Source organism: Bombus pyrosoma, linkage group LG16 (assembly GCF_014825855.1).
Source record: "Bombus pyrosoma isolate SC7728 linkage group LG16, ASM1482585v1, whole genome shotgun sequence".
Classification (NCBI taxonomy): Eukaryota; Metazoa; Arthropoda; class Insecta; order Hymenoptera; family Apidae; genus Bombus; species Bombus pyrosoma.
In genome coordinates, this window is record NC_057785.1 from 3,614,774 (window position 1) to 3,627,131 (window position 12,358).

Here is a 12,358-nt window from a genome sequence, read left to right on the forward strand (position 1 = left end):
GTACTTGTATTTTATTATTTCCTCGTACATTTATTCATGGAATTTAACGTCAGTTTTGGGCGAGAATGTTTTCTCATTAGGAAAGGAAATTTTTGGACGGTTTTTAAATAAAAGACACACTGATTTCGAATTTTGTATTTTTCGACTTATTAAACGTAATTCAAGCTATACAGAATGATATAAAGGTAATATGCTGTTATAGGTGTAATAAATGAGTTTTCATTGTTCTTTGGATGAAGAATTGCCATGGGCCATTTGAAATTTGGAGATGAAGTTCTTTACCTGCAACAGAAGAAATAGGGATTAAATAATATTCAGCATCAGTATCTTCTTATTGTACAATTACTTTCTTAGAAGTTAATTCTTAAATACTTAAATATATTATTCGTTTCCACATATAAGGACAGAACACTCGCTTGAAACTTGTTTATTTCCTAAATTTCTGTACGAGAACTGCTCATTAAAATATCCATTAAAGATGTGCATTATTTAACGAATCAATCTTATATTTTACATTTATCTCATGCAGAAAAATGTATGAAATTCATAATTAAATTCCTTGGATAGTGGAGCATCTACCTTAAATAATATTTACAACGTATAGTCTACTTCAGGATAATACGTCCCGCTCCGATTCACATCTTGCTCAGTGAATTCTTTTATTAACACGATTCAAATTATAGATAACGAGAGATATCATCGCAACGATTAGTGCAGAGCTTCTTTTTTTTTTTTAAGTAAAGGGAAATCTATCATCATCTTTCATTATGAGAGAACACAGAATTTATCCTTACAGACCGTACTATGTATTGAATTTAAGAGTGACATTAATACAGGAAACTCTACTATCCACTTCACTAACGTTCGACGTGAGTACGCTCGCATTACTACTCTTACTACAAACACTACCACTATTACGCTATTACTACTACATAGCAATTTTAAATGAAGTAGTGATGAGTTTAACCTAACAGTTGCTCAGACAATTTCTTGCAAACATATTTTTAGACAACTATATGAAATAAACCAATATTTATTACTATATATTAGTAACTTTTACAGAAGTTACAAAAAATACTAGTATGCTATTACAGAATTAAGAAAATTTTAATTATATATACAGTTCTAGTAATGTTAAGTTTGAATATTTGACTACAACCTTATTTTAAGAAATAAGGACAACTTTTGTAAATTTAATGTTTAATCCACTTAATAATGAAATTTTGACAAAAAGGTTAGTTATGTCTAGTTTGCGTTAAAATAACAAACTATTTTTAGGGTCAACAATTTTTTAAACAATAATTTTAAGTGATATTGTTTCTGTTTATTTAAATATGTTTAAAATGAACTGAAATCTGATCTCAACCTAATCTAATTTAATATAATCTTTCTGATAAAGTTTTAACACTAACTTGAAACTGAATAATATATTTTTATTTATTGCTATGAAGTAAGAAGAAATTAAAAAATTGGATGCTTTCTTAATAAAATAATTGCTAAGAAAATTGTTCACAACTCACGAGCAGTACCGTACCTATCACTTAGATTCAGTGAAGCTTGGCTTGAAAGTGTGTCGGTATATATGTGTACTCACAGCTCGTACTACGTCTCCAATGTGCTTTACGGATATTCTTACCTACACCGTGAATGGAGAAATGCACATGTACGGTGGGAATAGCACAAATACAGGCCTCTATTCTATTCATTGCTATTCAAGATGGAGAAAAAACAACGTATGTTTTCCGTAAGGTGGTTGTAAACAAGAAAGTTGGCTGAAAAGTAGTATCTTACCCGTAAGGCAACGATTAATCGATAAGAAATGGCGAAATCTGTCTTGAGCTCGGACACATTACCGAAGGCAGGCCGAGTAAACGAAGGTATGTTACATTTTTTCAACGCCTCCTGTCACTCATTGCAATTACATTAGAATTACTCATTTGCCTGGCATTCCTAATAAGCAATCCTTTGACAATATTGTAGTGTGTCGTGAGTGGCTGGTGCACGAAGATGGAGCACTTGCTTACCGTCTACAAGACGAAGAAAGTAAGAATATTAGATTATTTGTAAAATATTGTTGATTTTATTGGCTATTATCTTTATTGTGCCTTATAGTTAGGGAACACTACACAAGCAACAAAGTTCGCAATGCACAAGTTAGAGAGGATTTACCAAGGGCTAAGGTTGAACAGGAGCTGGAAGAGCTTAGATATCAATCCTATATTCAACAGCAGTTAGTATTTGAACTTTTGATTTTACTGATTTGTTAAAGTTTATGTCGTATTGAAGTGTTTCTGATTTTAGAGAAGAAAGAGATGCTCTTGTTGCAAAACAGATTGCATTGTCCTTAGAACGAGAGGAGAGACAGAGAGAAAGAGAATTGCAAGAGCAAATGAGACTGCAATTGAGATTGGACGATGAAGCTGCACAGCTTGAGCTCGAACGACACATTCAAGAAGAGAAAGATGAGGTATTTAAGAAAATATTCTAACAAATATCTATAGTATATATTATCATAATTTAATTTTTATCTGTTAAATAAAGGAATTAGCAAGGAAGTTACAGCAGGAAGAAGAAGAAAATGCTATAGATAATCATGATGGTCCTGTTAATGAACAACTACTGTTAGATCAAAAGATTGCGATGGAAGCACAGGATGCGGAACTTGCACGAATGCTTCAGGAAAAGGAGCGAGCAAAAATAAGGAAAGCGAGACAAAGAGCAAAGCAGAGAAAACTAGAACGGCAGCAACTTCAAGAATTAGAGGAACAGAATCTTACAGAAAAGCCTCAACGACCTGATAGATTAGAATTGAAAGGCACACAAAGCAAAACTAGAGTACAACCAACTTTAAATTATCCACAATATCCTGATCCTGAAGAAATACAAACATTAGATGAGTCTGTTGAAAATATAAGAGAAGTGCAAAACGTAGCTGCAATTATTGATCCTACATACAATGGAAGTATGCACAGAAACACTTCAAGTAGCTCAAGTAGCACAGTAAGTCCTACATATGCATTGCCTACACCTCCACAGGAGCTTATGAACGATGATGCTCCGTGTTACATGCCTATACAAGGACAACGAAGAAATCAAATGCAATCCCCGTCCCAAGCTCATGAAGAAAAGCATAAACGTCGTGTAAAAGATGGTTGTAAACAGCAGTAAAAATAGTTTATTAAGTTTCTCTTTATTTTTCGATAGAACATTTTCGATGCCATGAAGAAACGATATAAGTTACTTATCGTAAGTTACGTGTAGAAGCTCATATCATATATATAGCTAACTTAAAAATCAATATAGAAATAGAATTAAATTTCTATCTTGCATTTACAAAAAGATATATTTAACGAAAGCAATATAGAGATAAATGTGCCTTTTGAAAAAGTACGGTGTAAGAAAGTCAACGAATATCGAAAACTGATTAGCATTTAATAACTAGTTACACCGTCCTGAATCTTACATCTGCCTTTATCCATGTACATTTATATCGAACTTGAAAATAATATATTATATAATAATATCAAAGAGATTTTTATGCAAAAAAAGAAATGAATAAATAAAAACAGTGAAGTAGACAATCACACTAAGATTAAAAAAAGAAGATTCAGCTATTATATTTAATTGTATCAAATAAGCAAACAATGATGTACAAATATCGACCATTTAGACTGAATATCAAATGATCTACTTGAAACAGATTTTAATCGAATTACATAAATATTGCTCTCTAAATTTAATGTAGATTTAACATATGCATAAATTTTCGTTGCTCCCTTCTTAAAGCAATGTGTCTTTTTTTTTTAATTATTTAAGACGCAGAACCAAGAATATATATGTATTTACTGCCAAAGAGGACATTTATAACGTTCATTTTGTACCAGACAAAGTTTAGTATTAGCAACACGAGAATTTCGTTTTTTTGAAAAATATTCGAAGCTACGAATGCATACTATAAAACAAATGTTTGATAAATTAAATGATTTTGTAAGCTTTACTTTAGGAAATATAAGTTGAATGATCGTGTTATAATTTTTACTAATCTATTATAATGTAGATGCGGCACAATTGTAGTATTATTATTTAATGTCGCTTCAGTATTTAAGTTATAGGTACTTATTTATGGTGATTGGAAATTTATTGGATAGTAATAATATGTATTAATTCTTTTTTACATTTATTGTATGAATACAGCTATACATGGGTATATTAATAAATTATTTACAAAGTTATGGTACACATTTTCATCAAAAACCACCATATAAATATACGTCACGACAATAATTCATTCCATGAACTTATTGCGTTAAAAAAAGGGATTAATTTAATGTAACAAATATATTTGCCAAATAAGTATATAAAAGTAAGGAATCTTATGATTTACAGAGATAGAGAGAGAGAGAGTTATTTGTTTTTTATAATACATTTCCGAAGTTCCTTGCTGCTTTAATATTCAGAAGATACAGATCAATGAAGATTTCTTTCTATACACCTGTTCACACGCTTTGGAAACTTAATGATACTAATTAGGAAAAAAAACAAGTTATTTCATAAGCATGAAAATACTAATTAAATTGATTAAATAAATTTATAGATTATATAAAATAGTCTTCTAAATAAACCATGTTAATTTTAAAAAATATACAGCTCGCAAAGCACCATATTAACATATGTTCCAAGCGTTATGCATCAGATGGGATTACTCATTGATAAAATATAGCTATAACTTTCATTATACTGAATATTATCAAATCGATAGCAAAAGACTGTCCCCTTTTTCTCTGCTTTGTATTTTAGAAACGAATCTTGCTCTGTGATAAACTTTGCATCATTATGATGTAACAAAAGTTTCATTTCACATGGTCCCACATATCATAATCTCTAATCCATATTTTTTTCTCTCTATGCAATTAAGTCATTCGAAAAACAACTGCATTTTTTTTTACATATTATCCACTGTACATGGTTGACGAAAGAAAGCACTGTATATGATCTATCATAGATTATAGATTGTAAATCATTTAAAATTGGATAACTGAATATACGATTATGCAAAAAAAGGTTTTAAAAAATTTCGTAAAATTACATTTAATTTGTTGTACTCTTTGATTTCACGGGTAGTACAAACTTCGTTCTACAGCGGCGTATATGATAACAGTTCGGCTTTTTCACTTCTGCGGTTTTCCGTATATTATTCTGTGTCTCTTCCTCATTCTCTTCCTCCCCCTCATCTTCGCTCAAAATCGGAATGAAATTATTCAATCTGTATAAAAAATAAAAAAATTTTAATACTGATTCTGTGCTTTTAAAAGGTAATAAAGAAGCATATAAAGTATAAGTTCTTAGCTGCTATTAGAAGCATGAGTGAATAAGCTGCAGAGCATTGAGTATGTAGAAGCGTGTGTAGGTAAGAGAGAAGTAAGCTCATAACAGATTCTAGAAAAGAAATAAATTAATTCAATTGAAAAGTAACCACCTACGATGATCAGAAGCCATAGTTTTCGATCTGGTATGTGGGGGTGAAAACATATATTTTGGAACTTCTCCAATAGCTGCAAACAAAATTTAAAACAATTCTCTTAATAAATTTTCTCGATGAATAAATATCAATTAAATATTGCTAGAATGTACCTTTTTGATCCAATGGTTGATCATTCGTCTTCTCTGGCTGTGAAAAAGAAAACTGATTAGCTGCCTTATCCTTGGTATTTTGTTTTGTTGATTGTTTTGTTCCTCTTCTTGGTTTTGACGTCGCTTCGTTCGCTTCTCGAGTAGAGGTTTCAGAAACACCACGTTTCCTTTTCTTAGAAACTTTCTTAGAATCATCTATTGGACTTATGGTTTCTGTCCCTTCTTCCTCCAGTATTGTTTCTTCAAAGATTTCCTTGCTACGGGCACTTCTGGTTTTCCTCCTTGTCTCTACTTGAGATAATTCCATACTTGCTGCTCTTCTCAGTCGAGGATTCCGTGCAGCCTCTTGTCTCTTGTTCATAGTGGAGACTCTCTCTTTTAATGGTATGCTTAGAATTTCTTCAAGCTCTTCCGGTATTGATTGTATTGAGGATCTACGACTACGTGTGTTTGCAGCTGGTTTGCTTACTACCTGTTCTACCAAATACTGTTCTTTTATTGATTCTGATAATGGTCCAAACTCCTTTGAAACAATTTCCTTAGCTACGCTGCTAGACCTTCGAGTTGTTCTTACCACGTTGACTGGCTCTTTAGGTACAGAACTACCTCGTCTCCTTGATGACTTAACAATACTAGGCTCTTCCTCATCCTGTTCACTTGTTTGAGATTCCTTTCTTGATCGAATTGAGATTGTACTCGATTTATTTGCTTCTCCTGAGGATTGTTTGATGTTTAAGCTCTTAGTTTCTGTTTGAACCTTTTTCTCACTACTTTCTGGTAACTCCTTTTGTATTGAGGCAGAACGTCTTAAACTCCTTCTCACTGGAACTTTAGCTTCCTCACTTTCTGCCTCTATGGAAATATCTTTGGCAACAGAAGATGCCCTCTTGCCCCTGATTTTCCTTGGTGACGAAATCCCAGATGACCCATCTGATCCAGAAGAGGCTATCTGCTTCACACTTTCATCTGCAGGTACTACAGAAGCAATTAATACTTCTTTCACCAACGAACTGGCTCGTCTCGATCGTGGCGTCTTTGCAAGAACCTTGCAAGGTGAATTTAAAGGAGACATATTAGTTTCTTTCGATATAGATGAAGCTCGACGTGATCTGGTCATTCTAGGTGTGATTTCTAGGGATCCAGAGTCTAAATTGGAAGTATTAATAATGTCCTTTGGTTCTATATGATCTGATGAACCTCGAACTGAGTTTTTCCTAGTTCTTCTATAATTAGAATTATTGTTATCAAGTCGAATCGACTTGTCCTTTGTCTTCTGTTCCTCTGCATTTTCTTCCTTCTTCTGGGAAAAACTGGATTGGTCACGTATATTTTCTTCTTTATCCAGATGTGCAGTATTTCTTTGAAAATTATCTAATACTTCTATGCTAGAATCAGATTCATCATCTGTGATATTTGAAGCGTCAAAGATGTTGTCTGTATTCATTGGTACCGTTTTTGAACCTTGTTTTTCTTTACTCTCTGGTTCATCAAGAACTAAGAATACTTCATCGCTACCATTTGAGGATTCATCGTCAGTGATGTCGAATAGTACACCATTTTTAGAACTAACGTGTTTTTCAACATCGTGCTCAAATTCTTTCGGTAATTTTTCATGAAATGATCGATGGCGTTGTTCTTTGTTCTCTGAACAACTTACGTTATTCTCAGAAAGACTTTTATATTCTTCTTCATCTCCTTCATGATCTTCATTAATATTTTCCAAAACTTTGGAGCTCGAAACATCTCTATTTATACATATACCTTCCACATCCTCCTTTAATTTTTTACTGTTACGTAATTCTAAATGATTTGATTGATCTATATTTTCCGAGGTCTTCTCTCTATTTTCATAAAATGCTTCTGGAACAATGTCCTCTTCGACTTCTGTGCTAATTGATTCCTCCGAACTGTGTCGCGGTTTTTCAGGGCTAGAACTCTTTGTCATAGGTGTTGAGGCCATAAGAGAATTATGATTAGTATTCTCTCGTTTAGGGATTTTCAAGGAGCGCTGAAGGTCACTCTTATCGGATCTTCTTGAAGAAACTTTTATCTCAAAGCTACTATCTGGAGAGAGAACCGCAGGGGAATAACAGGAGGAAGATAACGTAGATAATCTTTTGGATACCTGCGGCGTGTTCGTTAATGACCGATTATTCAATATATTGACTGAAGGAACGCTCAAACGAGAATTTGCGGAATTTTTTGTCTTTGAACAATTGGACAAAGACTCATTTATGGATTCTGTAGACGTTTGTAAGTAAGTTCTCCTAAGACTTGGTCTAGGTCGAGCTGTATATATATTTTTGCAAGTATAACTACTATCTGATAAAACTGGACTATCAATCAGACACTTTTCACTTGTCGCTGGACTCACGAACACATCATCGTTTTGATCAGACGTATTAAGTTTAGAAAATTCTTCTTCTCTGCTAACTTCACCATGAGAACAGCTGTTCTTTGACTGACTAATATTGAATCGTATCTGTCTATTAACTTTACGCTCCCTGTCCGACACTGGACTACCTGTGATTTCATCCTGTAGGCTAGCAGCAATTGGAGACGTCGAAGATCTTATAAGCTGCCGAATTTTTAAAATAGAATGCGGAGTTTCAATCGGAATATCCCTATTGGTGGATATTTTCCGTTTTACCAATGGAGTACTAAATGCAGCACTCAAAGCTGCTTCGCTATCATCAAGCAACTTCCTACGTTTTGTTCTTTCTGGTGTTCTCATACCACTGTTCTCTTCATCATGCATAACCTGTTCCAAAGTGCGTTTGTTATTCATTTGTACCATTTTGGGAGACATTACACAATTTATGTTGATCCTATCATTAGATGACTTTAATGCAGCACAAGGGGCAGTGACGAAGGGAACCACAGACTTTTCTGTTCTTACATAGGTTTCCTTTGCCTTCCTGATAACTGTTTCATAAATATTTGCAGTTTTCTGAAAACTTTTGTTGTGGGTCATAGGTCTGGGATATCTGGACTCTAAATCTGTATCTAGATTACTTTTACCCATGTTCATGGAAAACCGCTTCACTACATTAGGTAAAGTTGCATTGTAGGCATTTAACATATCAAAGTGCATGTTCTTTGAAGCAACAGAGCTGGACCAAATAGTAGTGTTTCCACTATTGGCTTCCATGTAACGACAACGTTGCAAGTAATATAATAATTTTATGTCTTCAGACTTGGAATCCTGCAGAAACTTGACAAACATTTCCTCTTCTTCAGTATCCAAGGCCAAATGTAAAATATCGCCGAGTTTATTATAATTCTTGCAGGATTGAAAGAAACACATTAGTAGCTGTGTATAATGTGACTGCAGTCTATGATGAAAAGCAGATTGAACCAAACCATGCTCCACTGATAAACTTATTAATGTGCTTTGTTCTTGAAAGGATGACAAAGGAGGTTTCTTTATGCGCAGATACATTAAAGCTAACTTGTGCTGACTGTTCCTTATCAGTGTTTTTAGCACAAGTTTATGATGCCAGTCTTTGACATCAGAATCACTGACTAATTGACCAGTCATCATGTCCAAGAAACCTTGGTAATCCTCATGATCTAGAAGCCAAAATGCTTGGGTAAGTTTTATGAGGCTTGGACTCATCTTGAAAGATGAAGGATATTTGATCAATTGATCAACTCCAGGATAGGAACCCTGTAACAGCATAGCTAAATCCATTAGAAGGTATATAGTGATCTGATGTTTACATTCTATCTCATTTAACTCTGTCTGATCGCAGTCAGTCAAGTAACTCCTCAGTAACGACTGCAAAGAGGGTGGAGGATAATAGCCATTGGTATTCGCTTCTCCAGCTTCTCTTTCCCACTGTAAATTCAAGGCAGGACACTCTCGAGCTATTAATTCATCTATGAAAAGCACCTCTTCACTTCCTTCTTTTGCATTATTGTCTTTAATCGATTCTCGTTTTTCTTTGTACAGAGAAAACAATTTTTCGAATGGATATGGAATTTTCAGAGCAAGAGACATTGGTAAAGGACCTTCCTCTAAACATTGCGATTCGGGTAACAAACCCACGTCGTAAAACCATAATAATACTTGAAAGTACATAGATACTCGCTTTAGTGCTCTTCGTTGCTTGATTAAACTGCTTGTTTCAAAAGGTAACTTAGCTACTACATTGGATAAACATTCCAATTGTTGGTAACAAAATCTCAACGTTTTTACTTCGGATTCGCCTATGTTATTACCTGATTGATCAAATAGAGGAATACATAGACGATCAGCAATCATTTTTATGGAAGACGCACGCTGTATTCCCCACTTTAAGAAACTTGGATACATGTAGGCGGCACTTCCATCTGACCATTCTTTGGCACACTTGATCAAGAAAGTCGCCCAACGTTGCTCCAGACAAAGCGATAATAACATATCCCTCTGAGCGTTATGATCGCTAGAAAATGAAATTTCTGTGTTGAACGGAGTCAAACCAACGGAGAGACACTTGTGAAACATTTCAGAAGGTTGCGTTAGCATGATAGGCCCTGCAAGGGCAATTTCACGAAGTAATTCAGCTTGGACTCCTCTAGTATACCAAAATGTTAATTTTGACAAACTTAACTCTATCCATTCAAAGAACAAAGAATTTGGGTAAAATAATTCTTCTGATGAGTTTAAACTATTATTAGGAAATTCTTGTAAAGTGCGAGGAATATAGGCACAACTTATTATCTCTTTGCCAGTTATGTTGCAGGCCCTGTGATTTGTATTATAACAGGACAATATGCTATTTGGATTCTTGCATTCACTGAGAGTTTGAGGCATTTGTTCCTTGTACCATTGATTCAAATCAAATAATAAAGTTCTATTAGTAGTTGAAATTAGAAGCAAACTGTCTTCACCTTTCCTACATTCTGATTCTGTTTGGTCCAGATTAGTTCCTCTTTCAAACGTAGACAAACTAACCACTCTATCTTTTGGGTCTAATTCAATCTCGAATTTAAGGCTAGGCTCTCCTTCCAGATTAAAATATAAATTAGTTCCTCTGTCACAATATTTTCGCTGGAACAATAAGGCAAACATTCTCAAGATAGGAGGCATCTTAAACGAATCGTCTTGGAAAACAACCCACAAATAGTAGAAAGGTCTAGGATCATCTGTTGGTTCTAATAATGCTAAATGTGTTATTATCATGGTTTCATCCACAGGTACGCTAATCCATCCCACAGAACCATCATTCTGCCATATTATCACTCTGCCTAGACATCCTGATATTAAACAACCAATTTTCATTGAGCTAATTATAGTATTTGTTAATTTTTCGTCTAGGAAAGAATTCAATTCAAAATTTTCTCTATTAAAACCAATGTGCTTTTCTATACCTACAAATGTAAAAAATGTAATCACGTATATTAAAGTAGGATAAAGAAACAACAAAAACAGAGTGTTGTTTATGTTATACTTACGTTGAGTTAGCAAATTACAAGTCATGTGTTTGCTACTGTTTCTATGAAAGGAGTCTTTAGTTGTTAAGAATTGTATTTCAGCTGGAGAAATTTCATCCATTGTAACAGATAAATCAGGAACCTCCCAAGTAGATCTCTGAAGATCAATCATGAGATGATGAAGATTGCGTAATACTACACAAGCTATACCATCCATTTGCATAAGAATATTGTCTGGTCTTCTGTCATTAAATCCTTCCCAATCTGTTGCACCAGATACAATACAAACTTGTTCTACACCAGCTGGCATCTATACATAATATATTATATCATGAACATTTCATTTTAAATACTGCATAATTTGGAAACTTATCATATTTCAATACCTACTTTAATAGCTCTTAAAACACGAGAGGAAGTACAATCAAAGATACACAATAAACCCACGGAATCTTTAATTCTAGTTGCTTCATTGTCCAAACCAACAAGGAGCAATGGTAGTTCCCCACACTGAGCAGGAAATTGACAAACACAAGTGATTTTCCCTCGGAAGGTCCACGAACTGGTACTTTCACCAGTTTTTGTATTAAGAACTACTAAATGGCAACCATAACTTAGCCAAGCATATGTGGCATCGTTTAGAAAACCTCCATAAACACCATCAAGACCATTATACATTTGCGAACCATTTGATGGTCCACTGTCATCTCCTTTTACGTTATTTAAACATTTTGTTATAGAGTGTTGAATATCTACAACACTGCGTATCTACACAAGAATAATATTGTTATTAGATTAAGAGTGATATTGCCTTTTATAATATACAAATAAATATTACAATAACCAAGTAAATATTTTCATAGCATATTTTTAAGAAAATAAAATAGGAAACTCTATTGACATTGTGAATTACCTCACAGCTAACTTCCCCTAATTCTTTCATATTTTACACAGGATATTAAAATATATGAGATAAGAAAAAATCATTTATAAACTTTCCCACTAAGGTCACCATAAGGTTATGCTGCCGCCAAATTTCAATGATCCTGTTGTGTATTTCCAGTGGCAATTGGCACAAGCTTGGATAGCGTACATTCAAAGTATTATCTGACAGAGTATCCGGAAAACGGCGTAATTTAGAAACATACAGAACAAAATGAATATATTACATTTAAATTCGTTTCATCACTCGTGCATTCATTTTAAAACTGTAACTATACAACTGCGAAGTACGTTAAAAAGTATTGCCAATTGCATGCTTTGCCAATAGCATTTGAATTCTCATAATTACTATATAGTTCTAAATTTA

General features: G+C 33.8%; 2 protein-coding genes and 1 long non-coding RNA gene across 6 annotated transcripts; 1 reads left to right on the forward strand and 2 right to left on the reverse strand.

Moving 5' to 3' along the window:
• Positions 1-120: 120 nt before the first annotated feature.
• LOC122576194 lies at positions 121-1,665 on the reverse strand. The gene is made up of 2 exons (XR_006319671.1): positions 1,535-1,665; positions 121-282 (listed from the first exon to the last, which is right to left on the reverse strand). It is a non-coding gene; the product is annotated as an uncharacterized LOC122576194 (long non-coding RNA).
• LOC122576191 (coiled-coil domain-containing protein 50) lies at positions 1,643-4,231 on the forward strand. Of its 2 annotated transcripts, none has more exons than XM_043746101.1 (5): positions 1,643-1,877; positions 1,981-2,043; positions 2,113-2,230; positions 2,287-2,467; positions 2,542-4,231. In XM_043746101.1, the coding sequence occupies exons 1-5, from the start codon at positions 1,820-1,822 to the stop codon at positions 3,166-3,168; spliced, it is 1,047 nt and encodes a 348-aa protein (XP_043602036.1). In that variant the 5' UTR covers positions 1,643-1,819; the 3' UTR covers positions 3,169-4,231. The 2 variants fall into 2 exon arrangements, with proteins under 2 accessions (XP_043602036.1, XP_043602037.1); XM_043746102.1 differs by having other exon boundaries at positions 1,647-1,877; positions 2,302-2,467.
• LOC122576190 (protein ELYS) lies at positions 4,159-12,329 on the reverse strand. Of its 3 annotated transcripts, XM_043746099.1 has the most exons (7): positions 11,963-12,329; positions 11,440-11,817; positions 11,071-11,359; positions 5,632-10,986; positions 5,477-5,552; positions 5,087-5,263; positions 4,159-4,993 (listed from the first exon to the last, which is right to left on the reverse strand). In XM_043746099.1, exons 1-6 carry the CDS (start codon positions 11,990-11,992, stop codon positions 5,089-5,091), a joined length of 6,303 nt encoding a protein of 2,100 aa, XP_043602034.1. In that variant the 5' UTR covers positions 11,993-12,329; the 3' UTR covers positions 4,159-4,993; positions 5,087-5,088. The 3 variants fall into 3 exon arrangements, with proteins under 3 accessions (XP_043602034.1, XP_043602033.1, XP_043602035.1); XM_043746098.1 differs by having other exon boundaries at positions 4,159-5,263; positions 11,963-12,328; XM_043746100.1 differs by lacking the exon at positions 4,159-4,993 and having other exon boundaries at positions 5,073-5,263; positions 5,481-5,552; positions 11,963-12,328.
• Between the last annotated feature and the right edge of the window lie 29 nt (positions 12,330-12,358).